Raw genomic sequence first — 23,834 nt, 5'->3', positions numbered from 1 at the left:
AACAGATGTAAAGGACTGTTCCATTTGTCATTTTTGTATGAAAACTCTTTCTTTATCTACATTAAAATAAACTAAATAAGAATTAACCATTAAATGCTTGTCGAGTAAAAGTGTTAACAAGTTCTTGCCAGGACAGGGCATTGTTTCACATATTTTATTAAACTATCCCAAACAAGTCATAAACAGATGAAAAATAAGGATCATTGTTTCAAAACACTTGATATAATTGCTTTTTAAATGTTCTTTGCCTATTTCGTTCTGGCACAGCTGGCCAGGTTATTTAACTTTGAGTTTGTAAGTTGACGCTTGTTTAGAAAAACAAAAGTTTATTTATTAATCATTAATTAATTTGATATATTATAAGCTTGTAAGTGTTTATAACTTTTTTTTTTCATTTCAGATAATTGGTTAATCAAAATGGCGATTAATGAACCTCCGAACTTGTTAGAATGGCAACTGCATTGTGTTTTAAAAAGAGCGAACCTTCTGCAGTATTATGACAGTTTCATTAGACAAGGTACAGTAAAAAAAAATATTGAATCAATTGAATCTATTTCAACGGTTACATGATTAATTAAAAAAAATATATATACATAGTTCACAAGGTATATAGGGGTAGTTAAAATAACAAGTGGGAAATAATTGACCTAGTCGGAACTAAACATTCAGCTTTCGGTGACCTAGTGTTACACTTTCTCGTCAGTAGAATCTAGAGTTGTTACACAGTACGGCATGAACATGGAATTGATTGCAGATGAGCATTATCATATATCGTAAGGAATCGTGAGATACCGTCACGTATACATATATATTGAAGTTCGAGCACAAACTTAATTTTCTATTGCTTATAAACGTTGTTCCAGGTGAATGCAATGTACTGCAGTTATCTGAATCAGACGATGATAAATTCAAAGACGTCATGGAGAAAGTTGGAATGGCAAAGAAATCGATACATGTGCGACAGTTCAAAAACTCGCTCCTTGAATGGGTTAAAGATCCAGGTAAGCCATGTGTGTAATACTTTGAAATCATATGCAACAGTATGTGTTCGTTTTAAAATTAAGTCATGTGTGTGTTAATTTACATTCTAATGCAACAACGTTTGTAACGTTCATTTTGATTGGATAACGTCACTTTCTTACATGGCATCAATTGACAATTGATGCTATGAGAAGTACGCGCAAGCGCAGACGGCATATGACAGGTTTTAAATACATGTTTTAACGTTGTTTTCTGTCAGTTTCATTAGAATGGAGATAACAATATTGTATTTTAAGCTCCGACGGCATCAATTTTGGATTTGATGGTCGCAAATACCCGTTTACTGTCTCCGCTAACGCGTCGCCAGTAAACTTAATTTGCGACCATCAAATCCCCAATTGATGCCGTCGGAGCTTAAAATACAATACAGTTATCTCCTAATTCAATAATGTCATCATATTTTTGGTCTTAACTTTTACTTGTGTTAAAGATTCATTTGGATAACTTTAAACACAATGTTCTTGTATTTCACGCAGTCTTCAGCATCCTCAGCATCCATATTTTTGGGGTTTAGAAGGTAGGAAGACATCAATATTTTAGAGAGTTACAAAAACATAAGGCCGTACTTTGACCTAGCATGGATTACTTTTACTAATTGTGACTTTGATGGAGACACACAACATATATAGTCGTATATCTGTTAAAATAATATCAAATTATTATACTGTAAACTGTAAATAAATAAAGAAAGAAAGTGAACTAACAAATGTAAGATGTTTTAGTTAACTTAAGGGGGATAAGCACTATAATATTCTATTGTGATGTTTTATCAAAACGTTGGAGATTTTATAGTAATAAATATCAATTTGACAGTACGTTTAGAGTCATAGAAAACAAATACTGAACTCATACATCCCATATCACAAAGGTGGTCTAGACTGTGTTCTGTATGTACTACTAATCTTTATTAATGTTATTTGGAGATTTTGTTTTCATTCCCATAAGTGGAACTAAAGTTTTATAAAAAAAAAAATCAATTGTTGATAATATTAGATAAAACAAAAAGAATACTAAGGACAAATGATCCTACTATTTCGTTGGTGTTAAAATAATCTGTTTTTAAAATTCATCGAATTTCATATTTTAAAAAAAAATGGTATATTTGGCATTTTTTTGTTTTTTTGGATTCGAGCGTCACTTAAGAGACTTTTATATTATTTTTCAACAACCGATGCTTTGGTTTTTATTTGGCACGTTAATTATTTTTTTTAGGAAAGGACACGCATGTACCTAGCTACATAACGAAAGCTGTTATTTCGACAATGTCACCAGCCCCATCTGGCTCGAAGCCTGACAAAGTGTCACTGTCACAGTCTGGGAAGTCTTCTGTGGTACACAATTCATCCCTGATTCAACGGAAGGACACACAAAAACAAGAAGGACTAATGGTTGTACGGCTTCTTTTTTAATCAATAGAATGTTAAAAAAAAGTCCTCTGTATATGTAATAATATCATTGAGATATCATGTATTTAAAAAAATCATCAATTGCATTGATTATAGAAAACTCGATTTCTAAAGATTAGACATAGTTATAACTGTATGTCACTTCCATTTAAATCAGTGCTGCAATTTATCAGTATATGAATACAAAATAAAGTTGTATAATATGATCATTGAACGAGCTATATGGTAGACAATTCAACAACCTATAGCTAACTGCAATATAAATAAAAATTAAAACAGGGAAATGTTAACTGGAAAATATCCACATAGCGTACGTGTTCATTTTTCCCCCATAGAGACGTCCGAATCACGATTATCATTGCGTTTTGTTACGGGACACCACTCGAATCAAAGAAACATATCCAAAACGGCCATTAATATGAACGACTCTGTTTATGACCGGTGTTAAGGTCCGATCCAATTAACTACTGAAGAATATAGAATGTCATGTGGCCCTTTGTTATTCATCTTTTACAGGACTGGGTTTATACCTCTTCTTGTGGTCCACGAGGATACATACTTCGTTGAGGATGTTCGCTTCTCTGTTTAAAAAAACAAGAACTATTATGGATTGATAGTATATATTCATAAAGAAACTAAAAAAGTTAAAAAAAATAGAGGGTCCGTGTGCTCGTTTTCGAGATAAAAGCCATTGAAAATTTGGCGGGAAATAATTCTCTTTTGATTTTTCATATATTTAACATTGGCACTTTATTTGTTTCAAAAGCTATGAAAACAACAAGAATTTTATGAAATTTTAAAATATGGCTTTTAAAACTTTATGCAAGAAAATAATGAAAAGAAAAGTAGGGGTTAGTTGGCAAATTATTTTAATAACAATACATAGATAAAACCAGAAGATTCCGAAAATCAGGCAAAAAAATCAAAACATCCTTAATATGATGATATATAACATATTTTTCTCAAACTGCCAGTTTATGAATCTTAGAAATAAAGTATCAAGAAACTAATATTAGGTGCTAAGATTTGCACAGAAAGATTAAGCTATCATTTAAAGTCGTAGCTGTTCAACGGTTTTTTTGTTTTACGTTTACAAAATTCATAGTATGTTGTTTTCAAGTTTACATTGATATTTTGCCCCTATATCTCTTAGTTTCGTGGCCCGTTTAATATATTTGGATATATAAATCAAGCAGCATAAAACCTCTTGCATGATTCAATAAATAAAGTAAAGTCTGCTTTATGTTATGCCAAATATCAACATGATCCATACATTGAACAAAACTTTCAACAAGAGGGATGATTGCAACTGTTGATTGTAACTGTTGATTGCAACTGTCATTATGTAATTACGTAATAATGTACATTTCAAAGTAAAGCCAGATCTCCCAGATGAAAATATATTCTAGAGTTTCCGCTTCTAATTATGACTTTCGCGTTTTTACCAATATTTTACAGTTGACTGAACATGGAACTAATATAGTGTGTCTTGTGGACACATATTCTTGACAATCTTGTATTTGTTTATTTATCCGATTCATTACAATTCAAATAACAATATTAATTCAGCATGTTAAGTAAAAATAAAAGATGCAACTACTTTGTTTTAGAAATCCGAGAAGATACAAGTCAATCTGAAAGAAGAAACCACGCAAAAACAAACACAAAGTGAAGTCAAAGGTAAAATTATTTCAGATCTGTGTTCATGCATAACTTGACATTTGATTTTCCGTGCTTTGTACATGTTATTCATTGTAACGGTAATTTGTTTCTTCAAAACTTGTGAACGAAGACAAACATACATACATGTATGTGCTCAAAACGCTCAACTGGGTTTTTCATTGGTTGAATTCTGAGTCGGAAAATGATAAGCAAGTATTACTGAGCATAGAAAAATTGTTTTAGTGTTTTAATTCACCGTTTTGTAAACCGGACATTACATAAAAAGTATAAACAAATTATGTTTCATGGCAACAAAAAAGTGCTGACTACTGCTGACTACTGCTGATGATAATGTTATACATATAGTGCACCAAAAATGTATATAAATATATAAATATGTTACACTGAAGGAAAAAAACAGTTATCATAAGAACTGGTGAATTGACAACCTTGCAATTGATTTTTTAAACTCTCATGTAAGGTCGGGAAGGCAGTTAAAAGTCATTAGATTATAGAAAAAGAGAACACATCACATTAATTTTGTACATGTCAACTGTTTTTTTCATTCCCCTTGATATTGTTTTTTTGGTTGTGAAATGGGGTATTGCAAATAAAAGACATACACATCATTTTAACTTACTTGCTAGGTATTCCGTGAATATCTTTCTGTGATAATTTTAAAACATCAGTTTATATGTATTTTAGATCAGATGTCAACTGTTTTTGTTTTTTTCATTCCCCTTGATATTGTTTTTTTGGTTGTGAAATGGGGTATTGCAAATAAAAGACATACACATCATTTCAACTTACTTGCTAGGTATTCCGTGAATATCTTTCTGTGATAATTTAAAAACATCAGTTTATATGTATTTTAGATCAAGAACACCATGACCTTACTGGTTACTATGATGAGTTATTAGATAACACAGTACTTGACAAGATGGTTTTAGATAGCCTCATTTCCAGATGTATTATTATGATAGAAGACAGAGAAGAAATTATCAAACCAACAACACAACGTGAACGTAACAAGGTGCTACTGGATATATTGACTGAACGACCATATCCTACCTTCCATTTGTTTAAGGATGTCTTACAGGAATCTGAACCTAACAATAGTTGTGTGCAAGAGATTCTAAAAACAATGATGAGAACTAAAAGCAGAGACGAACACATTAGTTTCCAAGAACAGGATATTGGTAAGTAGTTTCACCTCAATATTTTTTGAAATAGATGTAGAATAAGTCATGTACACTAACTTGTAATATCTGAATATATAGTTTCAGGCAAGTGATTATCCTTAAACCTTTATCACAGAGAATAAATTTAAGTTTTTTCTTTGTCTTTATCTAAATGCAAAACATGGAAGTTGTACAAGTTTTTGCCGGAAAAGAACAAGTGTAAATATCAATTAGATATTCAGAAATATCAATCTAATTAAAATTAAATCCTTCAGTTGCTCCCGTTCTGATATATCGCGCATCAACTCGTTTAAGGAATCAATTCTGATTGGACGAACAATAAAACGTTCGTGAATCTATGTCACAAAGTTTGACCTCTCTATCGGGTTTTGTTAGATCATTGATGCGCGATGTATCAGAACAGGAGTAAGTAATAATAATAATAATAATAATAATAATAATAATAATAATCAAAGCACCAAAGGCGCTGTAGGCAGTTAAGTAAAAAAAAGCAGAGGCAAACTTGGCAGAAGTTAAGACGAATATTGTTGAAAAATTGGTGAAAATATTGTCTCGGCTATTTTTCAAGTATTGAATAATGTTTGTACCCTAAAATTTTAACTATCCAATCGCGCCACTTTCAATTACTTTGAATTATTCGAAAAACTAAGGATTTTCTTACCCCAGGAGTAGATTACCTTAGCCGTATTTGGCACAACTTTTTGGAATTTTGGGTCCTCAATGCTCTTCAACTTTGTATTTGTTTGGCTTTTTAACTATTTTGATCTGAGCGTCACTGATGAGTCTTATATAGACGAAACGCGCGTCTGGCGTATAAAATTATAATCCTGGTACTTTTGATAACTAATTTCAAAAGTGATGTCCAATTATTTTTTTTAATATTTAATATCTGCGATTATACACATACTGTTCACTGTCCCATGGAGTTTGTGCCTGACTATATTGAGAACCCAGTAATTTGGTAATTGTTGCTGTATATCATATCTATTTTTCATAATTGTTTTGTACATAAGGCCATAAAAAAGAATAGGTTTGTTTGCCCATACGCTACCTACCCAGAAAAAAGCTGCCTACTCAAACTCTTTTATTGTCCTGATTTGAAGAAGTTTTTTTTTAATCAGATAGGCATGAAGACTAATAAACACCCGATACTTCAATTTCTCTTTTTGAAAAAGAAATAAAAAAAAAATGCCCACCTACCTTCCCACTGTTTGGGCAAACCAAAATATTTTTAATTGTGGCCTAAATCAGGCTGCTTTAGTTTTTATTGTTTTACATTTGTAATTCCTGGTCTTTAAAAGCTTACTATGCAGTATACATGTAGGCTTTGCTAATAGTTACAAGCTGCATGGAGGAATATACAACTGCTTACCAAATACCATTGACTTTTCATAAGTTGTCCTCTTTGAACAAACCTTTGATTTACTAGTTTGAATGGCTTTATACTAGTAATTTCTAGGCCCTTTATAGCGTGTTGTTCGGTGTGAGCCAAGGCTCTGTGTTGAAGGCCCTACATTTAACTATAATGGTTTATTTTTTTAAATTGTTATTTGGATGGAGAGTTGTCTAATCGGCACTCACACCACATTCCTGTCAGAACGCTGAATCAAAACTTGTTGTATTAGTCGATATGATTAGACCTAGCATTAACAATCTTCAAAATTGATCATATATGTAGATGTACATGTAGGTACAATATGTAAATATCTTCATAACATCATACATGTAGTAGTCTAGAGTTTCATTGTTGTTGTGGAACTATAATAGGGGTGAATAGACAATCCAATTGCTACAGAGAAATCATGTATTGTACATGTACATATACATGTACATGTATGCCTTGCCTCTTCTTGTATTAGCCATTGCCAAAGAATGGAATCAAGCTGAAATAAAAACAAATACAAATAGGTATATTTTCATTATTGCTTTAAAATTTTTACATATACAATGTAGCAAAAAGGCTTCACGTAACGTCCACTTGTATTTTTGTCCATCTGATGAGTTTTAAAGGCATTTTTCAGCTGATTTTATAGTTCGTTCTTATGTTGTACTGTTATACCACTGTCACAGGTTAGGGGTAGGGTTGGGATCCCGCTAACACAGTTAACCCCGCCACATTATTTATGTATGTTCCTGTCCCAAGTCAGGAGCCTGTAATTCAGTGGTTGTCGTTTGTTTATGTGTTACATATTTGTTTTTCGTTCATTTTTTTTTTTATATTAATAAGGCCGTTAGTTTTTCTCGTTTGAATTGTTTTACATTGTCTTATTGGGGCCTTTTATAGCTGACTATGCGGTATGGGCTTTGCTCTTTGTTGAAGGCCGTACAGTGACGTATAGTTGTTAATGTCTGTGTCATTTAGGTCTCTTGTGGACAGTTGTCTCATTGGCAATCATACCACATCTTATTTTTTATATATTCATGTCTAAAATATTTATGTATTAGTTTTGTCCATGTTCATTGAGGCCCTATAATTACATTTGTAATGCTTAAATTCTCTAGGTTCCCAAGTTAGGATCGTCTGGCCTTTGTTAGTCTTGTATGATTTTCTATTATAGATTCTTGTGTATAATTCTAACTTAAGTTTAGTATGACTATGAAGTCAATAATCACTGAACTAGTAAATTTTGTTTAGAGGTCAATTGAAGCAAGCCTTCAATTATGAGAGTTTCTCCCTGCATTGAAGACCATTTGGTGGCCTTCAGCTGTTCTCAGCTCTTTGGTCGGGTTGTTGTATTTTTAGCACATTCCCCATTTTCATTCCAATTTTATTTGAAATTGTTAGTAAAAATCTTGATCACGGATTCGCTGACATCCATTGCCAATGTTATAATAAAATGATATATCTGATCTATAAAGAATTGATTTAGGAATTAAGAAAAAAATGTTTTTAACTTGTTAAAAACGTAACTTCGTTAGGCACAACGTGACCTTCTATAGGGCTTCTTTTCGTACCATGCGAGTTATTTAAACAGTTATTTCATAGAAAAGTGGTTTCCCAGTATCAAGTTGCTGAAGAAAACGCAAAGTTCTGATTCTTGAAAACTTCACGAGTGTTAAAATATGAAAAAATCACAGAAAGAAACATCGAAAAAAGATTTGTTTACATTTCCAGAAAATGAAAAGTGCTTGTAAATCCATTTCAATGGGCAAATCAATTACGGCTTGGGACGCGTCACAAATTTCGTACTTAATATTTTACAATTATATGCGACTTTTGAAGTGAAATAATGCTGTTCTTTAGCAAATTATTGATAACGTAGTAATCTTAATATTGTTTGAAGCGCCATTGGCTATATCAAAGCACATGTAGCATTCTGTAACACCAAAGCCTTAACTAAAACACGATAAAGGAAACCATCTTGAAATGACCTTAATTGACATCGACAAAATCTATAAATACGTATTCAAATGAGGTCCCGATTGAAATTGCAATGGCCCAGATCGAGTATAATGTTTGGGGGTTTACACGATGACAAATAATAACATCAGCTTGCATTAAATAATTAAAATAATACATATCTTCATACAATGTAGAAATAAACTAATCAAGTATTCTTACAAATTCAAGACTTATACAGAGAGGAAGTAAGACAATGCTTTTAAATATTTACCTTTAGTAGGATGGAATCCACCAAATTCAACGGCGTCACTGATTAAACATAGCCGCAAAATAATATCCATGCGCCATTCATGCCATTTGGCAAATTTGAATGCCTTCATTACAAACATTTTCGGCGATGAAATTATTCTTACAATAGTTCACTTACATTTTCATCAAAAGCACAGACGATAAAAAGCTATGCTTAACTTTTTAATTAGCACTTTTTCAAATGGGGAACATCAATTGTTTTGGGAAAATCGACTATCATTTAAGGTAATCTTCCTTATATTTATTGTTTTTCATAACAAAAAGTGTGAAACAAATGTCTTATTAGTTATAAAGATTCTACCAGACCTGCCAGATCAGAGAAATGGCACTTTTTCAAAAATTACCAGGGGGGAACCCAATTCCAGGGTGCTCGCATAAGGCAGCTTAACTGCCTAATACTAATACTAATAATAATAATAATAATATTAATAGTAGTAGTAGTAAATAATAATGACCTCATTTAAAGGGGATGACTTTATTTAAAGAGGATAACTCAATTAGCATTCACTAATCTATATTGAGGTCCTCACAAAAAACATACTGAAGAACATACTGAAAATTATAGCGGTAGTGAGGCTTATACAAATTGGATTAAAACATAATTTACATAAAGCTCCTTTTTTGTTTACTATAAATGATATGTAATAGTCTTTTTAACGTTTTTGTATAATGTATTGTATTGTTTTGTTTTTCTTGTTGTACAGGCAATCCTAAGGAATGAGTGGCTTGTTCCTAATCCGGATTGTGCCTTGTGTAATAGTTTATATTTTTACAGATAAAGATAAAAATGATTGGCAACATATTTTTCAAATACGTTAGATATAAGTATTGTTGTGTTTACATTAATTCCATTATACTTGACACAGCTACCAACTTACACACTGTTAACCCCAATTCGCACGAGTACACGTGATGTATGATCGTAAGGCAGTGATACCTCAAGTATCGTTGGTGTACTACGGTTGTAAACGGAGAGCATGATTTTCAATAATAATTCGCATCCTCCGGAACCTCTGTGTTACAGGTCAGCATCCGAACCAATTGAGCTAAAGAAGTACTTTGAATCCCTAGCTTAATCGATAACTGCTTGTTAAGTATCTACTACTCTTGTTGAGTTGATACTTTAATTTAGCCACTGTTAGCTTTCTCTAGTCATGAAAGTGTATAAACCAGCTGATAAACATATTTTCGTGTTATTTGTTGTGATTTTTTTTTTATATTTCATGAAGGATTTTTTGTTCAAAAACACATATTCCTTTAACTGTCAGTTGATAAGTTTTATGTTAATTAATAAAAACATATGTTTACACTGTATAATTCCTTTTCCTTGATTCAACAATAACATTGTACCTACAAAAACTCGATATAGAATTTGTGAAAGTCATTAAAAGTTATCTTTCGAGTTTAAATGAATTATAGTATTTACTTAAAAAAGTAAACAAAAATAAGGGATGTAATACAAACAAGAACTATCTTTAAAAAAGATATCCGACGTATTTACATTTGAGTATATGTTTAAAACTATCATTTCGATAACCTTCAGAAGCACAATGAATTAATGATGCAGGACCTCTTTAATAAAATCTCCATCTGAATGTAACTACAAGAAATTCTTTACTAAGTCTGGTTATATCAAATTAAGGCAATAATATATAAGAATATTGTGATGACACCTAAAATTGTATTTGTCAAAAAATCCAGTGCAAATAACAAAAAACAAATATACATTGACTACTGTTTAAATTAAACTTAATTCATGGTTAGAAACTATTGGTAGTATAAGTAGTATCTTTCTGTTTACATTCACCAAAACCCCGCGGAAATCTCACATGCGTAGGTGCGTTCTTAAAGTCATGTACGTTCGTACAACACAGTTTACATTAAAATTATATAATTGTCCCGAATAAACAGCTGTCATGGAGGCAAAGAGCTATTGGAGAAACAATTATTTTTATAAAAATATAAATCTTTGTTTAACTAAGATCTAGTTAAAATATTTATAGTTTTTCACTTGCTTTCCATCACGATATAATTTTCGAGACGTGTTTTCAAACACAACCAAATCACCCATCATGACAGCATTTTCTCCAATCACAGAAAGGATTTTCGAAAATGCATATTCTGTTGTCATAGTTAAGCGTCCTCAAGTTTAAAGGGCACAAACCGAAACTATACCGACTACGTCGGAAAAATCAAAAAGTGTATCAGGAACATATATGTTGATCAAAAAAAAAAAAGGAGATGATCCAGAGTACTTTTTTGTTACCTTTTTAGGTAAATTAAGCATAGTTGCAAAGGTAAAATATTTGTACCTGTCGAAGTTATAGGAAGTTTACACAATCAGGTAAATAATACTTACTTCTGCCAGTGAAACCCTTGACTGAAATTTAAGTCACGTATTTTACGCAACGTTTATGCTAGCAATAGTTTAAGTTGACTAGATAAATTGTTTAACGGAAAATATAACTCGCAGAAGCCTATTTTGGTTCGCTAAGCTTTATCAGTAGTGAATCCGGGAACTTTTGATTTAACAACATAAACAGTTCCAATTGTATTGCACCATGAATCACAGAGAATGAGTGGTAACATGCGAATAAGAAGAGGAGGAAGGAGCCAAACCTTATATTATATTTTAATGCTCAAGACATTCTTGATCTTGACGTATATAGCATAGACACCCCTCTATTTTTGAAGACCGTGTGTCTATTGCGTGACTCATGCGTTTGTACATGCGAATTCATACTAAAGATATAACTGACTTTAAGATCACAGAGGTAGTGCCAATATCACCTGAATTGATCAGGACCATTTCAAAAAGTATGTCAATCTTTACGTAATTTGCAACAGTTGTCCACGTTATAAAAGCCTGACGATAACCAAAAACCGAAAGTTTGACAGAATTTGGCGACTTATGTTGTCAGGTCATAAAAGATTGCATATTTTGGCGTTGATATTGATTCACGTATAGGGTATTTGCATCGGAACTAGTGTTGACAACGGTAAACCGGTTAACCATTCGAACGAACGAATACCGAATATCAAAAACGCTAACCGGTTAACCGAACTTTTTTCAATTGTAATAGCTTTGATATAAATATGTATTGAAATCATTATATAGTTCTGGTTTTTTTAAATTGTCGACGTGGTAATTAATTTGACGGATCAATTGTGCAGTATATTGATTGCTATTGTTAATCCAAAAATAAAAAAATAATTAGAACTGTCTTTCGGCTGGGGGCAAGATCTTAAGGAAACATAATTGGTTACATGTCTATTAACACTAACTTTAAATCAGTAATACGATTAAATTATACGATTTACTTCATTTTTTCGTTCTTGATCTAATATTGTGCAGATCGACATCTGAATGTGCAAGTAATTGCCATACTTAAAACGAAATGCTAACTCAAAAACTGTAAAAAGCAAACCAACGTGAATATAATCAATGTCTACTTGATGGTACGAGTATCACGATTAATCAATTCAAATTAAAACACTCCACATTATTTTTGGAGACAATAAGAGAAAATGAAGGAATCATTGGTTTCAGACATATTTAATTCTACGAGACCTTCACAGACAAGCCTTATAATACCAAAGTACAAACTTCAATACATCGTATTATAAAAACGTAAATGTATGACGTGGATGGAAAGTAGTCACATTGACACTCATACCACATCTTCTTATATTTATGTGTAGTGTACGTTTAATAAGGCCTTTAAACATCAACTTAAAATACCGGTTAACCGGTTAATTGGTCGAACGATTACCCGAGTAAACGGTTAGGCAAAAGTGTACGATTTGACAACACTAATCGGAACTAAACACATTTATTCAAAAACAAGTTCTTGGCATGACACAAGTTATGTTCATGATGGTATGATGCTAAACCCTTAACGGGAAGGATTGTGCCTGATATTCATATGATGAAATCATAATCTTTTAATCAGTTTAATTGAAGTCTGGAGCTGGCATGTCAGTTAACTGCTAGTAGCCTGTAGTTATTTATGTATTATTGTCATTTTGTTTATTTTCTTTGGTTACATCTTCTGACATCAGACTCGGACTTCTCTTGAACTGAATTTTAATGTGTGTATTGTTATGCCTTGGCTTTTCCAAATTGGCTAGAGGTATAGGGGGAGCAGGAAATCTCATAAACATTTTTAACCCCATCGCATTGTTGCGCCTGTCCCAAGTCAGGAGCCTCTGGCCTTTGTTAGGCTTGTATTATTTTCATTTTAGTTTCTTGTGTATGATTTGGAGCTTAGTATGGCGTTCATTATCACTGAACTAGTATATATTTGTTTAGGGGCCAGCTGAAGGACGCCTCCGGGTTCAGGAATTTCTAGCTACATTGAAGACCTGTTGGTGACCTTCTGCTGCTGTTTTTTTCTATGGTCGGGTTGTTGTCTCTTTGACGCATTCCTCATTTCCATTCTCAATTTTATTATGATAAAAAGTCGCTATAGGTATAATTCAGTCCAGTTCAGTTTTAACATCGTTTTGTTTAATCATGTCAGTTCAGTTTTAAAATCGTTTTAGATTAAAAAGATTCATACGCGTGCAGTTTTAATCCGTTAGATTTTAAGGAAGTTCGATACTCCTGTTTTTGATATAGTGTCAGATACTCGGAGTCCGCTAGTTTTATCCATGTGGTGCTGATAAATATTTTGCTCGGTAAAACCCTTCTTTTCTTTTCATAATTTTATAACATATAGTTTAAAAAGCCATATTTGAAAATCTTATAAAATCCATGATTTTTCCAAAGTTTTTGAAAGAAAAAAAGTGCAAATGTTAAAGGTATAAACAATCTAGAGAGAATCATATCCCGGAAATTTTTCAATGGCTTATATCTCGAAATAGTTATAAAAGGTACCAGGATTATGATTGAATACGCGAGACGCGCGTTTCGTCTTCATAAGACTCTTCAGTGACGCTCAGATCAAAATATATATAAAGCCAAACAAGTACAAAGTTGAAGAGCATTGAGAACTCAAAAATCCCAAAAATTGTGCCAAATATGGCTAAGGTAATCTATGCCTGGGATACGAAAATCCTTAGTTTTTCGAAAAAAAATCATAGTTTTGTAATCAGGATATGTATAAAATTACCATATAATTGATATTCATGTCAACACCGAAGTGCTGACTATTGGGCTGTTGGTACCCTCGGGGACGAAACGTCCATCAGCAGTGGCATCGACCCTGTGGTGTAAATAGTTATCAAAGGTACCAGAATTATAATTTAATACGCCAGACACGCATTTCTTCTACATAAGAATCATTAGTGACGCTCACTGAAAACAAGGTTACGGACAATTGATTTTTTTCTGCTTCTTTAGTTCCGTTATTTATATACTATTATTTATAAGTCTTTTAAAGAGCTTGTTTTTTTTAAATAAAGTAGCAAACATCATCAAGGTAAACGTCGCATTAGCTATGTGTTTTGTTTATAGTGTGTTTACATACCAATTTTAATTTTTTTAGTTGACATAGTTGTTTGTTTTAATAGCTATTAAGATTATTACACAATATTGACTGCTATACATGTATATCCAATTTTGGACATTTTTACCTATTATTGTCTGTTTGGTTTGGTCACACATTATTGTCAATACAAGGAATTTTACGCGACTGTCATATAAGTGAGAGGTTTAGTTCAATCCACAAGTTTCTAACTAGGAAAATGTATGTACCAAGTCAGGAATATATCAGTTGTTTTTCATTCGTTTGATTTTGATTTTGCCAATTGTTAAGGGACTTTCCGTTTTGAATTTTCCTTGGAGTTCGGTATTTTGTTATTCTACTTTTTGCATTCCTTATATCTTTTCTTTTCTAAATATGAAAGTTTAAAATATGTAAAGATTTGCTTATGTATCATGGGAATACCACAGACTTAAACATAGAATATCATATGGTCTTATTTACTTTCCACCCTCAAAGGATTAATATTTTTGTTTAAAATGCTGAATATAGTCCACCGTAGAAAATAAATTGAGAAGAGTGTTGACAATTTATAGTTGCTCTTTCATCATATGGTAAACCATGTGTAAATGGGAGAAATCTGACAAAAAGTCTCTTAATGCCTATTTGAATAAAAGAGGGACGAAAGATACCAAAGGGACAGTCAAACTCATAAATCTAAAACAAACTGACAACGCCATGGCTAAAAATGAAAAAGACAAACAGAAAAACAATAGTACACATGACACAACATAGAAAACTAAAGAATAAACAACACGAACCCCACCAAAAACTAGGGGTGATCTCAGGTGCTCCGGAAGGGTAAGCAGATCCTGTTCCAAATGCGTGTTGCTTATGTGATTACAAATCCGGTAAATAGTCTAATTCGGTAGGTCAAATTCATGAAAGGGAAGGGGAGTGTAGTTACGACGTAAGGAACATATCCGATATCATTTGTGAAACGGTTATTCCATAACGGTCAACCAACTCGTGATGGCGTCCGTAAAATTTACAAAGGGATGATTTCAACTTCACCATTTGGAACTCTTGGTTTAATAGCTTCCTTGTGAGCAGTTACCCTCTATCAAGAAAATCATGATAGGAAATGCAAGCACGGGAATATCGTATCAATTGGGAGATATATACCCCGTATGCAGGTGCTGCTGGAAATTTGCTACTTAGAAATGGAAAGTTCACAATTGGAAAGCTGAAATCATCTCTTTTGTCGTAAAGTTTTGTCTTCAACCGACCCCCATTGTCAATTTCTAGATGTAAGTCAAGATATGAAGCCGACTTAACTGTATCTGTAGTATCCTTTATCTCCAATTCGATGGGATAGATTCGTTCCACATAGTCACCAAATTTTGAATTGTTTAGTGAAAGAACGTCATCTATATAGCGGAAAGTAGAGTTAAAGGATATTGCTAACTTCTTATCTTTCTTCCTAAGAAGTTCCTGCATGAAGTCAGCCTCATAATAATAAAGAAACAAGTCAGCAAGTCAATCAAGAAATCAAGCATCTTGATAATATCGGTTTTCAGAGAATTTTTTGTTTGAATCAGAGTGATTCTTTACAAAGTAGGATTTATCCCTCCCTAAGCCAAGATACTTGTATCTACGTTGGCCATTTTTTTTTATGAAGCAAAGTAATACCAACTCTTTTAATTTGTCTTTTAGTTTGGAATGTGGAATACTTGTGTAAAGAGTAGAAAAGTGAAATGTTTTAATACTATTACAAGATGAAAGAGAGTTAGATTGTATGTACTCTAAAAGATCTTTGGAATTTTTAAGTATCCAGATCTGATTCACGCCACCTCTAGAATAGGCAGTTTCACAATAACTTTGAAGCCCGTCTTTGATTGCTGATAAAATAGATGTTAATAATTTAGAAAGGGGTTTTGTGGAGCACTTGGAAGACTCAGCAATATACCGTTGTTTGTAAGGACACTTATGTAGTTTAGGTATCCAATACAGTGATGGAAGATCCAGTTCTTCATCTTTGGTTGAAATACCAAAGGAACAAAGAACAGACCTATGATTATCCAGGATTTCCTCTTTGGTAAGTGTCGTGAGGGTATATGTTGAGTTTCCAAGTGAATTGTCTATACCTAATTCGTTTATCAAGCAATTAATGTAATGACTTTTACAGACAAAAAAGATGTTATTTGGGGCTTTGTCTGCGGGTACAACAACATATTTATCATGGAGGTCGGATAGGTGATTAGCAACATTTGGGTCATTAAAGATTGACGTAGCATGGGCATTGATGGACCCATTCAGTTTCTTAATTCTGATTTGTATTAACGACCTCACTGCCTTAATCCATTCGGATAGAGTGTCTACGTCTTCCTTCTCGCGCTTAGCCCATTGCCTGGCATAATCCTCGACTGAATCCATCAAAATTTTAAAGTTGTATTTCCAATTGATGGATTTAGGCTCACGATATTTCGAACCTTTCGATAACACATTTCGTAGAGAAGTGTTATTAACAATATTAAGGTCACCGGTAATAACGTGGCCAGCAGGATTATATGTGAATTGGGAACTAGCACAAGTGCAATCAGGAGGTTTAGACTTGAAGTCGTCAATATCGAGATCCTGCAAAATGCGTTTGTAATTGAAAATTTTGAATAAATGTCTCAATATTGTTGATATTCGCATTTCACATTTTAAAAAATAATTTAGAAACACATAAAAGAATAAGTAATACGTCCATCTCTAGGATTGAAAACAAAATGCAAGTAATTAGGAGCGTTGTGTGTTCGTACCGGCCAACGAAGCAGCCAACAATGTGGTGATACAATGAATGACGTAAATGCCACACGGAAATTAAGAATTAAATTATACATTCAACGACATTTATTCTGTTACGCCATTCCGTTATTTATATAGTTCATTTGATTATATTCGCAATCTGTTTATATGTTCCAGTCTAGGTGGATTATTCACCTTTAACCTTATAAGAACGTTAAAACTTTGTATCGTCGCTACTTTTCCCTCTCTCTCGGGTTAAACTAATGTCCTGAAAATGTCCTGACAATGTCCTGACAGTGTCCTGACAGAAATGAAAATGCTTAATACTTTTTTATTATTGGATGGATTTACTTGAAATTTGGAATCAAGCAAGATGAGATTTTATATTTAATAAAAAGAAAATTTTAAAAAAAATAAAAAGATATTCATAAGAGTTAGAAAACTTGACCTGACCAACTTGACTTTGAAACTACAAATGTCATGACCGATATGAAACAGCTAAAAAATGTTTTATTATTGACAGGATAAACTTTAAATTGGATACCAAGGAAGAATAAAACATTAAATAGAAATATTAAAAAAAAAAAGAAAAAAAAATATTTTCAAGAGTTAGAAAACTTGACCTGACCAACTACGTCTTTCCCATGACTAAAGTCCTGACCGATGTAAAATGCCTATAACTTTTTTTTATTCTTTAAAAGGATCGATTTCAAATTTGGTGTCAATGAAGATTATAATACTAAATATATAGATACAAGAAAAAGATTTAAATAAAAATAATTTAAAGAGTTAAAAAACTTGACCTGACCAACGTCGACTCTGCTCGTCTTACTAATGTCCTGACCGATGCAGAAAATGTTAACTTTTTATTATTGAAAAAAATGAATTAAGTTCCTTTCCAAGGAAGATGATAGCATTAAATATAGGAATTTATGAGAGAGAAAAAATGTCTCTTTAATTTTTGAAATGTTAGAAAACTTACCTGACCAACTTGATCTTTGTCATGATGAATGTCCTGACCGTTATACAAATGCCAATAACCTTTTTGTTATTTATTTAGATATTACCAAGTATGGTATCAGGGAAGATAACAACACTTAGTATAAGTATGTAAAATAAAAAAATATTTTAAACTTGACCTGACCAATGTTTACCATTGTCCTGCAATGTCCTGACTGATGAAGAAAAGACAAATATTATATAACTGTTTGTTTCTCTATCTTAAGACAGAATAGACTTAATTCTTTAAATTATATTGATATTATGTCCTTTTTTTTTATCTAAACATAATTTAGAAAGAACTTGGATGCAATTTTTATTATTCGTAATATATGTGTATAAGAAAGCCAAAAGACAGTGACATAATAAAATTATGTTTATTATAAGTTTTTATATTTCTATGTGATTCTAACATAATTCTACTTTGAATGCTTGTAAAAACATTATATTGAAATCAAAAGAAGCCCATTTCCTGTCCTTATTTATGGTATTTGACATGTTTAGTCCCTCATTAACTAAACAACAAAAAATGAGTGAAATAAATAAGAAAAATATAGGTAAGTAAACACTTCAATTTGTGTTAACTTTAATTAATGTAGGTGTGATTAAATTTTAATTATTCATGTCACTGTCTTTGGACTTAATTGCATTCTGTACATCTTTATAATTCTTTCATATTAAATGTAGAAATGGTGCATTTACTTAGTATCTACAGCATCTCTAATCACATACTTTTCTCAGTGATATAAAACTGTGGTTATATCCCTTTCAATAACAAACAAATTATTGGCAATGCAATTTTATAACGGTCAGGACATTCACCATGATAAAGATCAGGTTGGTCAGGTCAAGTTTTCTAACATTTCAAAAAATAACAAACAATTTTTTTTCATAATTTCTTATTTTAAAATTCTTATTTTAAATATCCTTGGTAAGGAAATTTAATTAAGACAATCAATTCTTTCAATTACAAACAAGTTACTAACATTTTCTACATCGATCAGATCTGGACATTAGTCAGGGCAGAGTCGACGTTGGTCAGGTCAAGTTTTATAACACTTAAAATTAGTTTTTTTAATATTTTTTATTATATCTCTGCAATGTTAGAATCTTCCTTGATATCAAATTTGAAGTCGATCATTCAAAGAACAAAAAAGTTATTAGCATTTTACATCGGTCAGGACATTAGTCGGGAGGTCGTAGTTGGTCAGGTCAAGTTTTCTAACTCTTGAAAATATTTTTTTTCTTTTTTTTTTCTGATATTTTTGTATTTAATGTTTTATTCTTCCTTGGTATCGAATTTGAAGTCTATCCTGTCAATAATAAAACATTTTTTAGCCGTTTCATATCGGTCAGGACATTAGTAGATTTAAAGTCAAGTTGGTCAGGTTAAGTTTACTAACTCTTATAAAAAAATAAAAAAATAAAAAATTTTATATATTAAATAAAAGTTCTCATCTTGCTTGATTCCAAATTTCAAGTAAATCCTTCCAATAATAAAAAAAGAATTAAGCATTTTCATTTCTGTCAGGACACTGTCAGGACATTGTCAGGACATTAGTGTAACCCCTCTCTCTCACGTACACAATTCGTGGCTAACCACAGAGTGAGTTAATTCTACAACATTGTATTTGAACCCTTCAAATTGCTCTCTACATATTTGAACCTTTTCTCCGTAAAATACCTGAAATTTAAGGCAGCAACCATTTGATTTTCACGGTTGAAATTCGAAAACAATTTTTTTTTCTTTCAATTTTAGCATTACGTATAGTGACAGCTGAGGGTGAAACAAACATTGTTTTTTTCTCAGGGTCAAAAACAAATTATTTTTTTCTCCAAAATATGGAAATAAACTTTTGTTTCCGAAAAAATCCATATATCCAGACAAGGAACGACAACGTAACAACGGTCATACCTTTACACTGACAGTGGACTACATAACTTGTGTGTACTATGCAGCAACCCAACAACGTTGAGTCAACATGGATCCCAGTCATGTGGAACAACAAGAAGAGATACAGCCCCCAGAGGGAAATGTCCCAGATCTAGAACTATTACAAAATCCTCTAAAATCCGTCAGACTCGGAATTCTCTTGAACTGAATTTAAATGTGCATATTGTTATGCGTTTACTTTTCTACATTGGTTAGAGGTATAGGGGAGGGTTGAGATCTCAAAAACATGTTTAACCCCTCCAAAAGAACTCCAAAAGTTAACAGTACAGGATAAACTTGTAAAAGCCTGTACGAATTATCGTAGACTCACAGACGAATATCTGGACATTGGAAAATCAAAAAAAACTAGACGCGTGTAATCTCTCGTTGGATTTTCGTCTGTCCAGAGTGGAATTAGTCATGGGAACCTTACATGAGCATCGCCTTGCCCTTACAAAGGCTAAATCTACAAAAACAAAGACATCTAAAGGCAAGAAAACATCACACAGTGGGAGCTCCAACGTCTATGACATGTCAAGTCTTGCACGGAAGAAGCGTAACAAAGCAGAGGCTGCCAGATCTCAGATAGCCTTTGCTGAAAAACAGGCCTTGCTCCTAAAGCAGGAGGCAATGATAGAAGAACAGACTCTTTTCAAGCAAAATGAAATAAAGGCCGAGGCGGAACAAGAAGCCATCAGAGCAGATCAAGAAGCTACAAGCAGAAAAGCCAAGGCGGAACAAGAGGCCATACGACGAAATGCTGAAGCTGCACACCAGAAAGCTGAAATAAAACGTAAGGCCATACGCAGGAAAACTTAAATGGTAGAGGAGGCTGTGCGTGCAACACGGGGAAAAATCGAAATCAAAGCTGCTATGAACATTCTAGAAGCACAAAGAGAAGCTGCAGCCGCAAAAGCCGAGGCTCGTATCCTGGAATACTACAGCAGCCAAGCATTTAGCGATCTCCCTACTGAAACTGAAGACTTCTCCAGCGTGTGCAAGAGTTCGTCAATAAGCATCATGTACCAAACGCTGTAAAGGAAGTAAAAGAACCTCAAAGGATAAAGCAAATTTCTGTTAAGATTGAGCTGAGTCATGAAGCACCAGCGTTTGTACCATCTGTGGCACTGAACTTACCGTCACAGACATCTGTTGTCGTGCCTTCCGATACGAAGTCTCCGGAAGTTACCTTAATCCCAGATCTGGGAATAGTAACTGTTATACAAAAATTAGGCCTTTCAGATGAAATCCCTGCTGAACTAAAAAAACAAGGTGTTAAAGAAGAGATCCCTGTCTCACACATGAAACAAGGCGTTATAGAAGAGACCCCTGCTGCACACCTGCAGCAAAACAATCCTATGTTAGAGATAACCAGATTTTTTCCTTCGCAAGGACTTGCTGTTCTCCCGGCTTGCAAGCGTTAACGACCAGGCAGAATCCTTTCATACATGGAAAGCCAGCTTTAAAAACGTCATAGACGAACTACAAGCTTCAGACTCGGAACAGATAGACCTACTAATCAAATGGCTTGGACCAGAGTCTGGTAAAAATGCCTGGAGTAAAAGTGCATCAAATGCCAACAACCCAACAAGAGGCCTACACAGACTATGGGAAAGACTGGACGATCGATATGGTGATCCAATAATGTTGCAGACGTCTCTCGTCAACAAACTTGACAACCTTCCAACACTGACAAATAAAGACAACTCACTCCTGTACGATTTGTCAGATATCATCTCAGAAATAGAATATCACGAAGAAAATCCCAAACTGGGATGTTTGCTAGCTTACTCCGACTCTTCGAAGGGGGTAAATCCTATTGTGGAAAAACTGCCATACGGACACCAAGAAAAGTGGATAACAAGGGCTTCAAGATATAAGTCTAACTATGAAGTTGCATTTCCACCCTTCCCAGAATTCTCTACTTTCATCAGGGAAATATTCAAAATAAAGAATGATCCTTGGTTCATCTTTGGGTCAAAAGTCACGCCTAATACAAAGGCCGCTACGCCAAGTTTCACACCTCAGACGTACTCTAAAGTCAACGTCCATAAGACGGTTGTTGAACAGCAAACTGAAGACAGCAGTCAACAACAAGATCTGTGTATCCTACACAAGACAGAGCATACCTTGAATGAATGCCGAGCATTCCGAGCCAAACCAATCGAGGAACGCAAGGAACTGTTAAGACAAAACAATGTGTGCTACAAGTGTTGTGAGTCAACCACACACAGAAGTCGGGACTGCAACGCAAGTATCAGTTGTAACGAGTGTGGAAGTGAATGACATACCACAGCACTTCTTATCACTAGACCACAACAATCTGAAAGTTTACAGTTTAGCTCACCCAAACCAGCCTACGGCGGGGAGCAGACAGAGTCAGCTGAAACAAAGTTAACCTGTGTGGGTTCGATCTCTACAAAGATCATAAGTGCGAGAAATCTTATGCCAAGATATTACCTGTGGACGTGTACCAAAAGGACAAGACAGACAAAATTATCACGATGTACGCCATTATTGACGACCAAAGCAACCGGTCTCTTGCCTCGCATGCATTCTTCATTCTGTTCAATGTTCGGGTAAAACCTGAAAACTACTCTGAGACTCTTAGATGCTCCGGCAGAGTAGCTACTTCCGGAAAAAGAGGAAAACATTTCGTCATAAAATCTGTACATAGTGACGTACAATTTGATCTGCCTACAATAATTGAATGTAATAATATTCCCAATAATCGAGACGAAATTCCTCCTCCTGAAGTCGCAATGCATAATCCTCATCTGAAAGAAAGAACTCAGAGGAAGCATTCCAACAATAGAGGAACGTTGTCAAATTCTACTGCTAATTAGAAGAGACCTTATAGAGGCACACCACGTCCTTGAACAACGCCTAGGACCATCCCGAACTCCATTTGTCCAAAAGTTGAGACTTGGTTGGGTCATAATTGGAAATACATACATTGACAAGCAAACTGTTGAAGTCAACACATAACTAACGTTTCAATCACGGAATCAGAACAACGTCTTGCCTCAAGACCAGAAATAGCCGTCAAGGACAAAAATCCAATTGTTGTTCAGGCTTACAACCAATACGTTCATTCGAATGCCAAGGTTGCAAAGTCGTATTCCATACAATCCATTGAATGTACAGGACCTAATTCTAAGCCTGGTAAACGCACAAACTCCTCTAAAGGGACAGCACTCTATATAAAAATCTATAGATAAAGAAAGTTTCAATCCGAAATCAACAGGACCTAAAGTTCATGGAGAGGAAATCAATAGCATTCATAGAAGGACATATTGCCAATCTCAATCTGCCATTGAACGAGCATCGTCTATTACGAGGAGGAAGCAGTATTGCCAAATCTGACTTGAATTTTAGTGAAAAGGAACCAGTAGTCTTATCTGGACATCGTCACAGAGAAACACCTTTTCTTGGACATTACTACGACAAAATTAAATATAGAGGACGCAACACTACAGATAGAGCGACTAGATCTGCAGGATTGAACGATATGACGAAACGCCTTATTTCGTCTGATACTCACAAAGATGTGTCATTTGAGCCCAATCGTCGGTTATACTTAGTGGTCAGGCCATTACAATATTCAAGGCCGTACGCTCCACAAAGAGTCATATAGTAACTATTCATGTCACAACCACAGCTCAGCTTATATAGGCCTCTTCTGAATATTTGAAGGTCCCCACTATGTATAGGCTACCT

The 23,834-nt window shown here is 33.7% G+C and overlaps 1 protein-coding gene across 1 annotated transcript in view; it reads left to right on the top strand.

The window, feature by feature from the left end:
- Positions 1-403: 403 nt before the first annotated feature.
- The window catches only part of LOC134727776 (uncharacterized), a 59,977-nt gene continuing 36,546 nt past the window's right edge, over positions 404-23,834 (top strand). Inside the window, exons 1-5 of the mRNA XM_063592164.1 lie at positions 404-517; positions 864-1,001; positions 2,254-2,432; positions 4,058-4,127; positions 4,985-5,308. Coding sequence (XP_063448234.1) covers positions 418-517; positions 864-1,001; positions 2,254-2,432; positions 4,058-4,127; positions 4,985-5,308 — 811 coding nt within the window. The 5' untranslated portion in view covers positions 404-417. The remainder of the gene's footprint in view (positions 518-863; positions 1,002-2,253; positions 2,433-4,057; positions 4,128-4,984; positions 5,309-23,834) is intronic.

This window comes from Mytilus trossulus, chromosome 8 (genome assembly GCF_036588685.1).
Source record: "Mytilus trossulus isolate FHL-02 chromosome 8, PNRI_Mtr1.1.1.hap1, whole genome shotgun sequence".
NCBI classification, from domain to species: Eukaryota; Metazoa; Mollusca; class Bivalvia; order Mytilida; family Mytilidae; genus Mytilus; species Mytilus trossulus.
This window is presented reverse-complemented; position numbering and strand designations above follow the sequence as displayed.